Source organism: Danio aesculapii, chromosome 15 (assembly GCF_903798145.1).
Source record: "Danio aesculapii chromosome 15, fDanAes4.1, whole genome shotgun sequence".
Classification (NCBI taxonomy): domain Eukaryota; kingdom Metazoa; phylum Chordata; class Actinopteri; order Cypriniformes; family Danionidae; genus Danio; species Danio aesculapii.
In genome coordinates, this window is record NC_079449.1 from 45,127,284 (window position 1) to 45,146,990 (window position 19,707).

Sequence of the window (19,707 nt, forward strand, 5' to 3'; positions counted from 1 at the left end):
TTTACTCTTCCTTAAGTAATTCACTGACCAAAACTGGACAATAGAGCATTGGAGAAACGGTGCCTGGTCTGATGAGTATTCAATTTCTGCTTAACATTCGGATGGTAGAGTCAGAATTTGGCATCAACAACATGAAAGCATGGATCCGTCCTGCCTTGAATCAACGGTTCAGGCTGCTGCTGTGGTGTAATAGTGTGGGGGAGATTTTCTTGACACATTTTGGGCCCATTAGTACCAATTGAGCATCGTGACAACGCCACAGCCTACATGACCACAGTGTACCCATCTTCTGATGGCTACTTCCAGCAGAATAATATGCCATGTCATAAAGCATGAATCATCTCACACTGGTTTCTTGAAGATGACAATGAGTTCACTGTACTCAAATGGCCTCCACAGTCACCAGATCTCAATCCGATAGAGCACCTTTGGGATGTGGTGGAAGAGGAGATTCGTATCATGGATGTGCAGTCAACAAATCTGCAGCAACTGCGTGATGCTATCATGTCAATATGGTGCAAAATCTCTGAGGAATATTTTCAGTATCTTGTTGATTCTCTGCCACGAAGGATTAAAGCAGTGCTGAAGGCAAAAGAGGTTTGCCAAACCAGTACTAGTAAGGTGTACCTAATAAAGTGGCCAGTGAGTGTATACATACAGTTTATACAGTAAACACACACACAAAGGACAGGACTTTTTTTCAGACAGGGGACTTCCTCTACTGGAAGTTTAGTGCTTTGACACATGCAAAGTGTATGGTGTGATTAGATTAGTTATGATTAGAGTCTGATTTACATCTGAGGGCGCAGATATATTCAGTGTTTAATCCCACACTGCAAACAATATCTGTTAATGAACAGTTTCTGTATTTTGTAATACACAAGTGTTGTTGTTTATTTATGGTTGTGAATTGCATTATGGGATGTTGATCTCTGCTCTGTCGAACGTTTGACGTTGAATGTTCTGGAATATCATGGCATTTTAAAAAGTCTATGCCACACAAGTCAGGAAATGTTATATTTGTTTTGCCCGAGTCATGAAATTTCAGGGTGTTTTTAGTTTGACATTTTGAAATTCCACTGACTTCCCATTTATTAAAATGTGTTTATTATTTTCTGCTATCTTAAATCTTCATGTGTGTAACTGGTGGACAGGACTGAGTGCACTGCTTTTTGTTAAGGCTGGATGAGATGAGGGTGGAGTAGGATTTCTGTCTGTGTGTGTGTGTGTGCGTGTGTGTGTGTTTACAAAGGCTGGCACACAGGTATCCTCAGGACAGCTGTCCTAACAGGCTCTGACACAGGCCTATCATTAGTAATGGGCGCAACCAGATTCCAGCAGGCTTAAAGGGATAGTTCACCCAATTTCCTCACCATTTCCTCACACTCAAGTGATTCCAAACTCACAAGTTTCTTTCTTCTGCTCAACACAAAACAAGATATTATGAGGAATGTTGGGGGGAAAGCAGCCATTGACATCCATAGTAGGAAGAAAAACACTGTGGAAATCAATGGATGTTTTTTTTTCCTCAACATTTTACCGTATATCTTCCTTTGTGTTCAACTGAAGAAACACAAACAGAGTTATATAAGTGGAGGATTAGTAAATGATGACAGAATTTTCATTTTTGGGTGAACTATCCCTTTAAATATCTGCCAATTATACACTTGCTTTATGTTTCCTCTTCACTTACTGCTAAAGTCCCTATAACGGCAAGTCATTTCACTCTTTGAAACGCCTCTCGGGCAGTATGCTCAGGCATTCTGTCTGAATGGGGAAACATTAAATTCTCCAAAACTGTTAGCTAAGTTTACGATTGGGTTTCACATTTGTATATATGTATATATATATGCGATTGGGTTTCACATTTGTATATTTGTATATATATATGCGATTGGGTTTCACATTTGTATATTTGTATATATATATGCGATTGGGTTTCACATTTGTATATATGTATATATATGCGATTGGGTTTCACATTTGTATATTTGTATATATATATATGCGATTGGGTTTCACATTTGTATATATGCATATATATGCGATTGGGTTTCACATTTGTATATATGTATATATATATATATATATGCGATTGGGTTTCACATTTGTATATTTGTATATATATATATATATATGCGATTGGGTTTCACATTTGTATATATGCATATATATGCGATTGGGTTTCACATTTGTATATTTGTATATATATATATGCGATTGGGTTTCACATTTGTATATATATATATATATATGCGATTGGGTTTCACATTTGTATATATATATATATGCGATTGGGTTTCACATTTGTATATATGCATATATATGCGATTGGGTTTCACATTTGTATATTTGTATATATATATATGCGATTGGGTTTCACATTTGTATATATATATATATATATGCGATTGGGTTTCACATTTGTATATATGCATATATATGCGATTGGGTTTCACATTTGTATATTTGTATATATATATGCGATTGGGTTTCACATTTGTATATATGTATATATATATGTGATTGGGTTTCACATTTGTATATTTGTATATATATATATGCGATTGGGTTTCACATTTGTATATATGCATATATATGCGATTGGGTTTCACATTTGTATATATGTATATATATGCGATTGGGTTTCACATTTGTATATTTGTATATATATATATATGCGATTGGGTTTCACATTTGTATATATGCATATATATGCGATTGGGTTTCACATTTGTATATTTGTATATATATATGCGATTGGGTTTCACATTTGTATATATATATATATATATATGCGATTGGGTTTCACATTTGTATATATATATATATATATGCGATTGGGTTTCACATTTGTATATTTGTATATATATATATGCGATTGGGTTTCACATTTGTATATATATATATATATATATATATATATATATATATATGCGATTGGGTTTCACATTTGTATATATGCATATATATGCGATTGGGTTTCACATTTGTATATATGCATATATATGCGATTGGGTTTCACATTTGTATATATATATATATATATATATATATATATATATATATATATATATATATATGCGATTGGGTTTCACATTTGTATATATATATATATGCGATTGGGTTTCACATTTGTATATTTGTATATATATATGCGATTGGGTTTCACATTTGTATATTTGTATATATATATGCGATTGGGTTTCACATTTGTATATTTGTATATATATATGCGATTGGGTTTCACATTTGTATATTTGTATATATATATGCGATTGGGTTTCACATTTGTATATTTGTATATATATATGCGATTGGGTTTCACATTTGTATATATATATATATATATATATATGCGATTGGGTTTCACATTTGTATATATATATATATATATATATATATCCGATTGGGTTTCACATTTGTATATATGCATATATATGCGATTGGGTTTCACATTTGTATATTTGTATATATATATGCGATTGGGTTTCACATTTGTATATATATATATATATATATATGCGATTGGGTTTCACATTTGTATATATATATATATATATATATGCGATTGGGTTTCACATTTGTATATTTGTATATATATATATGCGATTGGGTTTCACATTTGTATATATGCATATATATGCGATTGGGTTTCACATTTGTATATTTGTATATATATATGCGATTGGGTTTCACATTTGTATATATATATATATATATATATGCGATTGGGTTTCACATTTGTATATATATATATATATATATGCGATTGGGTTTCACATTTGTATATTTGTATATATATATATGCGATTGGGTTTCACATTTGTATATTTGTATATATATATGCGATTGGGTTTCACATTTGTATATTTGTATATATATATATATATGCGATTGGGTTTCACATTTGTATATATGCATATATATGCGATTGGGTTTCACATTTGTATATATGCGATTGTGCGATTGGGTTTCACATTTGCAATCACCAATAAAGTTAAACAACGACCGTCTCATGAGCTTAGTTTCTAAATGTCCGAATCAAACAAAATCTGCATTTTTTTCAGGGTGTCCGAGCTACTCGAAAGAAACGAGATCACGACACCAACCTCGTTTACGCTCGTTTTACACGTTATCATAATGATCAGATCACGCTGCTCTTCTGAAGCAATTCACAACTTGGTCTTGATGCTGAATCTCCTCCAGAACGACAGCGACTCTTTGTTTACGTTGTGGGCGTTTGAGTAGCTGCAGTCACGTGATGTGCGTTGGACAGAACCAATTACAAAACCAAAAACTGCTGTTTTCAAGTGTAGTGTGTTTATTTAAAAGCAGATTTCAAGCTTTATGTGGATCTATTTCTTATATATGGGATGCAAGTATTCGCTGAGATTCCAGCATGTTTGTTGACCACATAAACTGTCATAAAAGCACACGTCTGGTCCGATCTTAGCAACTGGAGAAACGTCTGTCTATAGCGATCGCTGATTGGCTCCTGCACTAGAAGGCGGGGCTTCATGCGCCATATTGACCGTTACACTTTTCCCCATTCAAAACATCACGAGTGACACGTCTTGTGTATTCTATAGTCTTTACTCACTGCTGCCTTATTTAGAATCACAACTTACTCTGTATTTGAAGGGCTTAAAGGGATCCTTCACAAAAAAAACTAACATTTACTCATTATTTACTCTCTCTCAAGCAATTCAAGAGTTTCTGTCTTCTGTAGTACACAAAAGAAGATATTTTGAAGGATGTTGGAAACCTGTAACCATTGACTTCCATAGTAAAAAAAATAAATACAAAAAGTTTCCAACATTCTTCAAAACATCTGCATTTGTCTCTCACAGAAGAAAGAAACTCAGAAAGGTTTGAAATAAGGGGGAGTAAATGATGATAATTTATTCTTACATTTTTGGGTGAACTATCCCTTTAAAAATCTGCCTGTTACACACTTGCTTTATGTTTCCTCTTCACTTAACGCCACCTTACTTAGTATCATAACTTACTCTGCACTTAAAGGGATACTTCACACACACACAAAAAACATTTACTCATTATTTAGTCTCTCTCAAGCAATTCAAGAGTTTCTGTCTTCTGTTGAACACAAAAGAAGATATTTTGCAGAATGTTGGAAACCTGTAACCATTGACTTCCACAGTAGAAAAAAATAAATACAAAAAGGTTTCCAACATTCTTCAGAATATCTTCTTTTGTGTTCAACAGAAGACAGAAGCTCATAAAGGTTTGAAACAAGTACGGGCAGAGTAAATGATGACAGAATTTTCATTTTTTGGGTGAACTATCCCTTTAAGTGTGCCTACTACACACTTGCTTTACGTTTCCCCTTCATTTACTGACGCCTTACTTAGAATCATAACTTACTCTTTCCTTACAGAACATTTACTCACGATTTACTCTCCCTCAAGCAATTCCAAATATTTAAGAGTCTCTTTCTTCTGTTGAACAAAAAAGAAGATATTTTGAAGAATGTTGGAAACCTGTAACCATCAAGTTTCACAGTAGGAAAAACCAATGGAAAGTCAATGGTTACATGTTTCCAACATTCTTCAGAATATCTTTATTTGTGTTCAACCAAACTCATTAAGATGAGTAAATGATGACTGAATTTAGATTTTTGGGTGAACTCGAACTACTAATCCTGCTCTGATCATATTAAGCCCTGACACATTTTCCTGGGTACACGCCGTGCCGTCAGCACAATTTTTAACATGTAATAACATGAGATGAGAAGAAGCACATATGCAGTAAAACAGATTGACTGATCAAAAAAAAAGACATTGGAAACTAGGCATGGCTGCAGGAGATGGTGTAAATTTATGGCTGTGTATTTATTAGAATTAATAATTACACAACTGCATGATTGGTATGGTAAGGGGGACGATGTATATCTTAATGGTGCCGTAGGATAAAAATCTGGATATACAGTTAAAGTCAGAATTATTAGCCTGTGAAACTATTTTTCTTCTTCAAATATTTCCCAAGGGCGCCACGGTGGCGCAGTGGGTAGCACAATCGCCTCACAGCAAGGAGGTCACTGGTTTGAGCCTCAGCTGGGTCAGTTGGCATGTGTGGAGTTTACGTTCTCCCCATGTTGGCGTGGGTTTGCTCCGGTCTCCCCCACAGGTCCAAAGACATTTGATACAGGTGAATTGGGTGAGCTCTCCGTAGTGTATGTGTGTGAATGAGTGTGTATGGATGTTTCCCTGTGATGGGTTGCAGCTGGAAGGGCATCCACTGTGTAAAAACATCTTTATTAATCTGCGGTCACCACAACGGAATGAATTGCCAACTTTTCCAGCATAATGAATGAATGAATTAATGATTGAATACTTCCCAAATGATGTTTAACGGAGCAAGGAATTTTTCACAGTATTTCCTGTCATATTTTTTCTTCTGGAAAAAGTCTTATTAGTTTTAATTCAGCTAGAATAAAAGCAGTTTTAAAAAAAATTAAAAAACCCTTTTTAAGGTCAATATTATTAGCCCCCTATTTTTTTTTATTAGCACCTATTTTACCTCTTTTCCAGAATGTGTCTGTAAAGTTTCAGCTCAAAACACCCATCAGATCATTTATTTTAGCCTACAGAATCTGCCCATTTTGGTGTCGGAGTACAGTGTAGCTGTTATTGTAGCCTGTGGCTTTAAATGCAAATGAGCTGCTTCTTCCCGCCCACTGCTTCCACATGTGTGTCTGCTTCTTATAGTGCATTATCAGATAAACAGCAGTCGGTGACAGAGACAGACAGGGATGAAGCTGAAATACAGCGCATTAGTCATAAGTTTATTTGATGTATTTGTGGTGGAGTTTATTCAAGCCTTTCTGAAACAATGGGTTTCACACACACACACACACACACACACACACACACACACACACACACACATGCAGGTTTAAAGACCCCATATGACGTGGTGATTGAATTACGTAGCAATTTTACTGTCTTTATTTCAAACACGCTGTTTTAAACGTTTTAAACTTATAAAAGTCATAGAGAGTTGGAACAGATATATTAATCCCAGTTTATTTGCAGAAAATGTTCTGTGGACCTGTGTATACATGTTTTATGGAGACATTGGCGCCTGTCAATCGATTCGGTGGGCAGGGAAACCGCACTTCTACTTCACGTTGCGGTCGGCCTCAGAATCACTGGGATTTGGATCCTATTTTAACGTCAGGAAATTAAAAAAAAAAAAAAAGAGAGACTTATTGTGTTTATATCACTCCAATATGACTGTGGACACACTATACCTACACACACTTCTGTCCAAACAGCTTACAAAAGATGACTTTCATCATAGGTGCCCTTTAAGCAATATTTGTTTTGACAGTCTACAGAACAAACCACTGTCATACAATGACTTGCCTAATTAACCCAGTTAAGCCTTTAAATGTCCCTTTAAGCTGTTTAGAAGTGTCTTAAAAAATATCTAGTCAAATATTATTTACTGTCATCATGGCAAAGATAAAATAAATCAGTTATTAGAGATGAGTTATTAAGCTATTGTGTTTACAAATGTATATAGATCTATCTGAATAATAAAAGGTCAGTACATGGTAATGATATACCTTGAGTCTCATACACTATTGTTATCTCATTCCCATGTAAATCCAATCAGTGTAAAATCTAGGTAAAAAAAACAGGCCAATCGGAACAAAACACCAACTGTGAGGTTCAACATGGTATTATTAATACGTACGCCACCCAACAGCATTAGATTGGGCTCAGTGATACGAAATATACCAAACTGAATTGGGAACAACACTTCGGTATTTTTAGTATTCATTCATTTTCCTTCAGTTTAGTCCCTCTATTCATCAGGGGTGAACCACCAACTATTCCGACATACGTTTTACACAGTGCATGCCCTAGTTGAAACGGCAGGCTACAAAAAATTAATTCGTTATGATTTGATTAATTATTCATAAATAATTAATTCACCGCCGCCTACGACAACGATTCATCGTCCATCACGATATTTCCCATTAGACATTGTATGATGCCAAATTGGTCGACATCGCCCAACCCTGTATATATATATATATACACACACACACACACACACACACATACACATATACACACATATACACACATAGATATATATATATATACACATATACATATAAACACATATACATATACATATATACACATACACACACACACACGTGTACATATTTCATTTTTTTATTGTCTTGTATTTTATATTTGTTCTATTTATTTATCCAAAATATTTACACACTTCGAAGTACTGGTTTGGGGCTGGAAGGGCATCCGCTGTGTAAAACATATGCTGGAACAGTTGGCGGTTCATTCCGCTGTGGTGATCCCTGATAAATAAGGGACTAAGCTGAAGGAAAATGAATGAATGAATTTACACACAGTGAGTACACAAACACTGTGTAAATAAAACTTTTATTTTGGTTGCTATTCATCACATTTCATCATTTGACAGCACTAATCACGATTAATTACAATACACATTACATCTAGAAATGACCATAATTAAAACATCCCTTCTGGGCTAATCTGCCAGTTCTGAGCCATCTTACTCCAAGGGTTTAATTTCACATGGTCTGTGCAGTATCTGTCTAGCGATTGCATCAGGACTCAATGATATATTCAAATTCTACCCTATCTGAGGGATTCCCTATGCGAACACAAGAATGTCAGGAGTTTTGTAGCACTGGGATTTGGAGAGGGGGAATTCAGTATCGCTATTTTGGACTGTTTCTAATCTAGCATCTCAGAAACAAGCAACTCTGTTTCCTGTTAGATGGGCCTGTCAGACTGATGAAGGAGGGGAAGAAACAAGAGAGAAGACAGGAACAAAGAGACACAGAATATACAAAGAGAGATCGGGTTACAGGAAAGCCCCCAACTCCACAGGAACTCACCAAAAGAAATAAGAGAGAAGGACGGCTGATCTGATTGGTTGAGCCCTTATTGCAGTTTCTTGCCCATATTTGCCTCTGTCCTCCGGTTTCATCCTTCACACAAGCTTCATCTCCTCAGGGTTTAATGATTTATGCTTTGGATCACAATGTAGCCTTATGTTTATGTCTAACAAGTTTACAGGGGTGGTTTACAGCAAATTACTTCGTAAGAATTGAGTGTAAATGTATTTCTCCATCGATAAACAGATGTGGAAAGTATTAACATCTGGTCTAAAAGTACAGAAAGGTAAGAATTTCTAATATCTCCGAACAAGCAGATAGAAATTTGCTCACAATGTTTATATATATATATATATATATATATATATATATATATATATATATATATATATATATATATATATATATATATATATATATATATATATATATATATATATATATATAGGCTGGGTGATTAATCAAATTGAAAATGCAAACGCGATTGACCAAAACTGTGATTGTCGTGCACGTCTTCAAGAAATCATGGTATTATTTTTTTGTCTGATTCTGGAGTCAGATCTGAATTTCAGTAGTCATGTCAAAGCAGTAACTAAGTCAGCATACTATCATCTCAAAAAAATGCAAGAATTAGATGCTTTGTTTCCAGTGAGGACTTAGAGAAACCTGTTCATGCTTTTATCAGCAGCAGGGTGGATTACTGTACTCCTCACTTTCCTCCTCAAAAAGACAGTCAGACAGTTGCAGCTAATCCAAAACGCTGCGGCCAGGATTCTGATCAGAAGCAGGAAATCAGAGCACATCACACCTGTCCTCAGGTCTTTACTCTGGCTCCCAGTTACATTCAGAATAGATTTTAAAGTATTATTACTGGTCTATAAATCACTAAATGGGCCCTCAATACAGTACAGATATGCTCACTGAATACAAACCGATTGCAAACAGATCACTCAGATCTTTAGGATCATATAAACTAGAAACTCCAAGAGTTCAGTTAAACCAGGGTGAATCGGCTTTCAGCTACTAACAGCGCCCCCTGCTGCTGGAATCAGCATCCAGAAATGATCAGATGTGCTCCAATATTAGGCACATTCAAATGAAGATTGAAAACACATCTGTTTAGCTGTGCCTTTACTGAATGAGCACTGTGCTACGTCCGACAGATCGCACTATTATGTTTTTCTTTTCCTTTTCATTCTTTTAAAACCCATTTTAACACATTTTAATCTGCTTTTAATCATTATAATTTTTATTTATTTTATGTTCTTATACTTGTTTCTTTTATTCCTGTTTATGTAAAGCACTTTGAATTACCATTGTGTATGAAATGTGCTGTATAGCTAAACTTGTCTTGCCTTATTTGCAGTAAATCTCTCTCAAAGAAACACTCTTGAGGAAACCTATGAACCTGTTTAAATAGTGATGTGCGGATGTCGGTTATATCCGCGGGTTGGGCGGGTCGGGTAATAAAAAAATACATAATGATTAAATTGCAGGTGGGTCGCTGGTGGATGAGATTAATAATTAATAATTTTTGCTTTGTGTTTTTTAAAACACATGCTGTAAAATACGAAAGTGTTTTAATGCATTTTTCACCAGGCAAACGGGCCCTAATTTAAAAAAATAAAAATAAAATAGGTGCATGGTGGAGGTCCATTTGTTAAAGCAAATGGTGGAGGCGAAACAGAACCGAGCGAAGCTTAAAAAGGGAGAATTAAAAACAAAAGGAAGGAAAGAAAAGTGCAGCGTTGTTAACAAGGATGCTGGGTGTGCAAACGGCTGTGAAGTGCTGGGTATGTATATGAAAGCCACAAGACCGGTACCTCAAATATGAAACATCATGCTACATAAAAAGCATAGCATAGCTGGCATTTAGGCTGAAGTGGCAATGTTTTTGTCAACTTTTTTGCTGTAACAAAGTTTTGTTTTTATTATTAAATGTTCATTTAAAAGAGTTTCTGATTAGCGTATTGTTTTACTATCAGAGATGTACTATGTGCTGTTAATAATGAATGATCCACGCTAACCTGACGCCAATCATCATGCTAAAAACAAAGAATTAGAATTATTAAAGTGACGATCCGGTGCAATTCTGGTGTGGATATAAATATCAGATAAAATTATATGGCGGGTGGCAGATGGATGATTAGTATGAAGCCGAGGGTTCGGGTGGCATTTCAGCTGATCCGCATGTAAACTCCGCACAGTAACACCAACCAGCCCGATAGGAGGTTGGACCAGCGGTGTTCTTGCTGTGAGGCAACAGTGCTAGCCACTGGGCCACCGTGTCACCCTATCGGAAAAGGGAGAGGAAGTAGGGGCGGAAGGGGTTGGGGGAGCTTCAAGACGAAGATAACTGGAGTGAAAAACTGGTTATTTATAATGCTTCTGTAATCATCTAATGGGGCAGATTATGGAGCTAATGAGGAGCCAGCCGTGTTGATCATAAGCACGTGATCCTCTCAAAATATAAATATATATATATATATATATATATATATATATATATATATATATAATATATATAATATATATATAAATATATATAATATATATATAAATATATATATAAATATATATATAAATATATATATATATATATATATATATATATATATATATATATATATATATATATATATATATATATATATATATATATATATATAATATATAAATATATATATATAATATATAATATATAAATATATATAAAATAAATATAAATAAATATAAAATATAAATATATAAATATATATATATATATATATATATATATATATATATATATATATATATATATATATATATATATATATATATATATATAAATATAAATAAATATAAATATATATATATATATATATATATATATATATATATATACAGCAGGTAAAATAAGTATTGGAGAGGTCATCATTTTTTTTCAGAAAACGTTTCTAAAGGTTCACTTGAATTTTTCGCCGGATGTTGGTAACAACCACAGTAACAACGTTGTCCTATAATGATTATAACCAAAGTAGTATACAACAAAATAAAACTAGTAAGTTTAGAAATGAAGTTATATGTAATAAAATGATATGACAGAATGAACAATGATTAAACAGATAAAGAAAGGGAGGTGTAGAAATGCAGTGAAAGCCCAGACAGCAGCTGAAATCTCTCAGTAGTTCTTCAGCAAGCCTCTGCCCCTCCTCACTGTAAATGAATATCAGCTGCTTCAGTCCAACATCTACATTAGCAGGAGGATGAAGATGAAACCAGGGTGGACATTTCAGCAAGACAATGACAAAAGCACAGCCAAGAAAACTCTCAGTGGGATTCAGAGAAAAAAAATAAAGCTGTAGAATGGCCCAGCCAATCACCTGATCTGAATCCAATGGAAAGAGTTAAGAGATGATAAACAAGACTAGAGTTATAAAACAGTATCGGTACTTATTGACAGTACACCATTGACAATAACGATGAAAATAATCTTCGGTATGAAGCGCTATTGTTTTAATAAAATGCAGCTGGCTGGGTGCGTGGCTTGGTTGAAGCTCAACAGCCTATCAGATGTTGCGATGAATGAGTGCTTAATGAGTGACAAGCAAACAGCAAATACACGTACAGTATGCTGCATTGCTCTCGAGATGGGATCAAAACCTCAGGTCAGAATAACACACGCAAAAATGAGTGCTGTGAAGCAACGGAAATATTGCTCATAAATGAAAACGAATGGTCTGCTCGCCAGGGTGGTGTTTTTTGGTTTCTTTTTTCTGACCAACACCAGAACAATGCTATACGCATTGCCAAAAATATCTAAAATATGTTCAGTCCAAGAATGGAAACACAGGCAACTTATTTAATCATCTTTACCATCTTCGACCCTTTAGATTTTGAAGCCATCCCTCTATCACGCTCAACAAAAGGCCCACAAGCAGTCAATAATGGAGAGGTACTCTGCAACAATGCATTATAAAAAAAATCCTCCAAGCAACACAGTGATATAACCCACGCAATGGCGTACACTAAACAAAAAAATGTGTTGTTTCAACTTAAAAAAAGGAAGTGTTTGTGCTGCTTTAAAATGTTATGTTTATTTCGTTTAAATAGTGAAGCTGTCTTTACTCAGGTTAATGTTGACAGGACCTGACAATACAAGTGTAATGGTCTAAGTTTAGTTAACTTAAATAGATAGGTTGTTGTAATTAGGAGTGATGTTGATAGGACTTTATAATTCAAGTGTAATGGACATGGTTTAAGTTTAAAGAACTTTAAATTTAAAGCTGTCTTAACTCAATGTTAAAGTTGAGAGAGATACACATAATACAGCCAACATGGGGAGAACATGCCAACTCCACAGAGAAATGCTAACTGACCCAGCCGGGACTCGAACCAGCCACCTTCTTGCTGTGAGGTGACAGTGCTAACCACTGAACGCTAACAGACCATGGTTCATTTAATACTAAAAACATATTTTTTCTGGGTTTTTCACCTTTTATTTAATATGACAGTAGACAGTATTGACAGGAAAGCATGGGAAACAGAGAGAGGGGAAGGATCGGCATTGGACCGCGAGGCGGAATCGAACCCAGGTCGCCGTGAGCACTGGAGAGCATGTGTTGACCACCAACCACTACACCACTGGCGCCGACTAAAAACAGGTTTTTGAAGTCTGCAAATCCAAATTTCACCAGAGAAGCAAGTCTCTGAGAAGAACCTCAAACACACGCCACAACATTACAATGAGAAAATGGCGTTGCCAGATATACTTGAACGTTTACGTAAAATGCACGTACAAAACATCCTAATTGATCCTAAACCTGCCCAAATTTTGTCAACCCACTTAAGCGGTTTTAACTAGCACAATCAAAGTAGTATATATTACTATCTAAGTAGTATTATATATATATATATATATATATATATATATATATATATATATATATATATATATATATATATATATGGTTTTTCAGTGGTTAGCACAGTCGCCTCAACACAAGAAGGTCGCTGGTTCGAGTCACGACTGGGTCAGTTTGCATTTCTGTGTAGAGTTTGCATATTCTCCTCGTGTTGGCGTGGGTTTCCTCCAGGTGCTCCGGTTTCCCCCACAATCCAAACACATGGGCTACATGGGAATTGGGTAAACTCAATTGGCCGCAGTGTATGAGTGTGTGTGTGAACGAGTGTGTATGGATGTTTCCCAGTAATGGTTTGAGACTGGAAGGGCATCAGCTGTGTAAAACATATGCTGGAATAGTTGGTGGTTCATTCCACTGTGGCATCCTCTGAAACCGAGACTAAAGGCTCGTACACACTGGGATGCTTTTCGCTCACGTTTATCGTCAGCATTTTTCTACACGTTTTTCTGTATTCAAACCCAGGCGATTTCCATCAGCGTTGAGCAGAGTGATTGTGCAAAATTACCCCCTGACATTAGATGGCGCTTGGTGAACTTGTAAGTCCTGAAAGAAAAGTGAAATGAAACTCACTATCAAATTCTATTTGCTACTCTCTACTGCTACTGACATTATTGTAGTTGCTGTTGCGTTTATTGTACGGCTCTTTGTGTTCAGACACCAATGAACAAAGCAGCTCCATCTGCCTCTGGGTTGTTGCTAGATCGGATATGGATGCGGCTGGAAGTTAACGAGAATTATTTATTTTATTATTTATTGTATTTTATTAACGTCTACCCAGGGGCGTATCAGACTATTTAAAGTGGCGGGGACGGCTGTATGAGATCATACGTTCATATAATTATTAATCACCTGTTTCTAAATGGTCTGTCTCTAAAAGTGAGGGGGACGGATCCTCCCCGTCCCCCCCGGTTGCTACGCCCCTGCATCTACCCCCACCCCAAGCCTAAACCCAACCGTCACAGTTACGTAAAAACAGTAAATGTACCGAATATTATTTATTTTATCTATTAAATTACCTAATACATTGTATTTTAACGCCTAACCCCACCCCAACCTTAAACCCAACCATCACAGTATTGTAAAAATATTAATTATTGTTTTACAGTGTCATAAAAAATGCTATTATAATTGATGTGCATATCTCACTTCCGGCCGGCCGAGTATCCGATCGAGATATGCCTCATCTTCTTCATTGAATGAAAGTGAAACTGGGATCACCTCGACTGTTTTGCACTTGAGTGCCTCCAAGTGGTGTTTACTGTAGCTTCAGCAGCTCCGGGCACATGAACAAAAGCGCCAATCTGAGAGGTGGAGAAGTTTTTGACAAGGCGCATCAACACAAAAATACAAGCATAAAGCTGAGGTCACACTGGGCTTTTCCTCCCATAGACTTCCATTCATACGCACGCGAATGCGTCAGACCGGAAACGCAGGGTCATGCGTCAAGTTTCGCAGCCGTGCAAAGTTCAAGCTTGGTGAACTCTGACCTATGAAATCGCATCACTTGATTGCGTGAGACCAATCGAGGATCAAAACAGGACCTCTCTGGACAGAAATTTAAAACATGGAGCAATCGCTCGCTTTTTTAAACATCTAATCATCTTGTTTAATCCCGCCCCTTTTCGCAGCGCCGTACGACAGAATTTCGCACACACAAAGCCCAGTGTGACCGCAGCTTAAGGCGTTTCTTCCTGCCGTTTTGTGCGTTGGTGCGCACGATCACATTAGCGCCCTTGGTTTAGTCACAATGCGAAATTTCAATGAAAAACGCAAGCAAAAAGCGTCTCGGTGTGAACGGGCCTTAGGCTGAAGGCAAAAATGAATGAATGAATGAATAAATGAATGAATGAATGAATGAATGAATGAATGAATGAAGGAAGGAAGGAATGAAGGAATAAATGAACGAAGGAAGGAAGGAAGGAAGGAAGGAATGACTTAATGAATAAATGAATGAATAAATTAATAGTTCAGAAATTTCTCCTTGTATCATTCCATTGTTATTACACATAATATTCTTTTACTGATTTAGTTTTGTTTGGTTTTATTTATAAGTTTGGATTGTTGGTGTTTTTACCAAAATCTGAGTCGATTTCATGTCAACAGCTCCTTTAGAAATGTATTCAACAAGAAAATATTATGACATGCTCAATACTTATTTTACCCATTGTATATATACAGCATATTCCCCAAATGATGTTCAACAGAGCAAGCAATTTTTTCACAGTATTTCCTATAATATTTTTGCTTCTGGAAAATGCCTTATTAGTTTTATTTCAGCTAGAATAAAAGCAGTTTTTAATTTTTTTAAAACCATTTTAAGGTCAATATTATTAGCCTCCTTAAGCAATATTTGTTTTGATAGTCTACAGAACAAACCATAATTATACAATAACTTGCCTAATTACCCTAACCTGCCTAGTTAACCTAATTAACCAAGTTAAGCCTTTAAATGTAATTAATTAATTGTAAATTAGCCTTTAAGCTGTATAGAAGTGTCTTGAAAAATATATTTTTTTGTCTTGGAAATTGTATTGGATCAAATTTAAATTAATTGTGCAACCACTTTATTTTCTTGTCATCATTTAGCAATTCTAACACAGTTATACGATTATTGTTCGAAATATATGAGCACAGAATGCTGACAGGACTAAACATGATATTGAATACTACTTATTAAGAAGTAAAAAGAAATACTTTAAATTTCTAACCTTGCTGGATGATGAACTTGTGCACCTCCTTGCCGAAGTAGTCCTCATCTTCATCCTGCACGGGGACGAGCTTCGTCTTCATTTCTTCGCTCAGTTCGACAGTGCTGTTGTATAAAGAAAGCAAGGAATCCGGGATCTTCTGTCCGTCCTCGTCCGCCCCGGATTCAGGCTCTTTAGCCATGCGCAATTTACTGAGGATCTGACCCCGAATAGCCTCAATCCGCTTCTTCCTCACCACCTCCAAGTCCAGAGTCTTGCAGGTGGACATGCTGCCCGTTCCCGTGACCAAACACAGGGCGGTCAGCACCAAGCAAACCAACCTCATACTGCTCAAATCTGAGACCAAACTGTCCAGCAAGCAGGGAAAATTAAAATGGAAAGTGTTTGGATCTGAAAGCTTCTGATTATAGAGGTGATGCTACCTGTTGAGGGGTCTGGAAAACACCTTGAATAATGGAGTCAGCGGAACAGATGATGTCCGTCAATATGGGAATTTCCTAAGACCTCCATCCAGACAGCGCAATGGAGCAAACCGTCGCCCACACAAACTAGCTTAGAAGCAATTATTAGGCAACCCCTTATATGAATACAAACACAGATATGGGCTAAAACTATACATAAATATGAATCCACCTCATACGTATCACTGCTGGCAGTGGCACAAAGGAATCGTTATTCGAGAGCATGCGTCTACACGGCCTGTTTTTCCACCTACTTTGAGGTTTGGATAGTTGTGAAAACACAGAGACGCACAATGACACGTCTGTAAGTGTGTTCGCTCGCTAACTTTTCCTCTTTCCTGATTAGTAATTCACTTCTCATGGGTTTAACCTGATGTTTTTGTCATCTCATTGAAATCTAAAGAAGTCCTGTTTTATAAGTTCGCCAGAACAGACGTCATCCTGAAGCATCGTGTAACATGACAAATAACAATAACAGTGTCCGTTTTTTTACAGATTTCCTCTTGTTAAAAAACAAGCTTCTCTACTAGCCTGACTTTCTGGAAAAATGCTGATAATCAACTAAAAGTGATGACCATTTGCTTGGTTTGAAAGTAAAACAAAGCCTTAAGAGTTCTTAAAAAGCTGATTTTTACAGCATTGCTAGCTCAGATTAACAGATTTCCTCAAAAGCTTGCTTTTAAAAACAAGCTTCTCTCTGCTAGTCTGATTTTCTGGACAAAAATGCTGATTTAAAACCAAAAGTAATGACGATTTGCTTGGTTTAAAAGTTAAAAAACCTAAATAGTTCATAAAAAGCAGCTTTTTTAAAGGTGTTGCTCGCTCAGATTAACAGATTACCTCAAATGCTTTTCTCTGCTAGCCTGATTTACAGATTTTCTGAAAAAAAATCTACTAAAATTAATGACGATTCGCTCGGTCTCTAGCTTTTTTTTTTTTTTTTTACAGAGTTGCCCTGGCAACCTGTAAGCAACTCAGAACAAACGTTAACAGAGTAAAGGCTTCACGGTTGATCAATAAAAATACCTAACGGTGTTATTTTACATGCTTAGCATGCTTCTTTAAAGTCTCATTTCCCTCTCCAAACAAGCCAAACAATCCATTTACACAGAACAGAAAGGAAATGAAAGGAAAACAGATCCCTTGGATGAAAGAAAAGAAAAAAATACCCTGACGTTTTGCTTCTGATGATGTAATGTTTCAGGAAAGTCAAACTTAACCAAAACACGAGTGACAGATGAAGTAAACAAAGAGCCAGGCGAATCCCAGAAGCAGTGATAAGTGAGGTCCACTCTCTCGTCTGTCCACGTTTTGATTGCAGTATTGAGTGTGAAAAAAACAGTCCTTCAGAGCCTGCTTCTCTTTGGTAAAGCAGTCGTTTTATGAGCTCCCTCTTGTAACACACTCCCCACTCCTCGCTTGTCAGAGCTTGCTGACAAAATGATTTGCGAGAGAGCTTTACGTTCCAGTAACTTCTCTCTTTTTTTCTGGGCTGCTTGTGGCCAAGAACTCTCCGCCCAGGAAATGAGGCTAACAGACTCTCTGAAATCTACACTTCTCTTTTATGGGCCGGGAAGCTTTTTAGCAGCACACAAACGCTCAGCGAAAGCTCAGACAGGTAAATAACACGGCCGTGACACTTACGTCTGTGCAACCTAACCACACGCTTTAATAAATGAGTGCCAGGTAGGATGATGACAGATGCTGGAACGCTCTTGATTACACAAACACACTGATCCCTGTCTGGGTGCACAACAGAACACTATCATCAATGTCACGTTTGGCTTGTTTTAAAGGTGCCATGAAATTAAAACAAAGGTTTTTTAGATGTTAGCATCAGTATTGTTAGATTTATAGGATGTTTATAAGCTAGTGCGCAGTAAAACAGTGACAAAATTCAAGTTTAGGAGATATAAAGCTGATATAAACATGTAAAGCTTGTCCTTTGTCACTTCCTCCAAAATCCAGCAGCAGTTTTTATTCATGTCACCTCATACTTCAGTTTCTCATCAAATATTCTGACCAATCAAATGCTCTGTATTTTCTGACATGCCCCGCCCCCTTTGAGACGCTTCTCATTTGCTTTTTATTTGATGTGCTTGAGCTCAACCACTCTCACTGGCAGAGATGTGATAAAACAAAATGTTATTGGGTGTTTTTTTTAAAAAGGGGAGGAGCTACACTATGTCCTGCCCTCTCTTTCGTGTTTCAGTTGAGATTGTGCAAAAAAAATTACATTTTAAGCACTTCACGAGACCTTTAAATGTTAGTTTAATGTGTGTGTGTGTGTGTGTGTGTGTGTGTCCTGGTATTAATATACTTTTTTACTCCATAATGTAAGGAGTACCAGTTAAACACACACATAAACACTTGTACAGCTATCCTAATGGGGACTTCCCATAGATGTAATGATTTTTTACTGTACAGACTGTGTATTCTATCATGAAACCCTTCCTCACATGAAACAATCTGCAGCTTTACGTTTTTTAAACATGTAATTCTGTGTGATTTATGATTAGTTTTCATCATGGAGACAAAACAAATTGAATACATACTGGTTTTGGTGGTTTACATGAACGTTTTTTTGTATAATGAGATGGTTATGACCTATTTGTACTCTATAAAGTGTTTGCAAGGACATGCCTGATGTTGTTGTAATTAAAAACACTTAAAATCCTGTTTAATGTTTTTTTTTCACATTTAAA

The 19,707-nt window shown here is 36.1% G+C and overlaps 1 protein-coding gene across 1 annotated transcript in view; it reads right to left on the minus strand.

Moving 5' to 3' along the window:
• tgfb1a (transforming growth factor, beta 1a) overlaps positions 1 to 18,456 on the minus strand; it is a 34,449-nt gene extending 15,993 nt beyond the window's left edge. Inside the window, exon 1 of the mRNA XM_056474151.1 lies at positions 16,542 to 18,456. Coding sequence (XP_056330126.1) covers positions 16,542 to 16,866 — 325 coding nt within the window. The 5' untranslated portion in view covers positions 16,867 to 18,456. The remainder of the gene's footprint in view (positions 1 to 16,541) is intronic.
• Between the last annotated feature and the right edge of the window lie 1,251 nt (positions 18,457 to 19,707).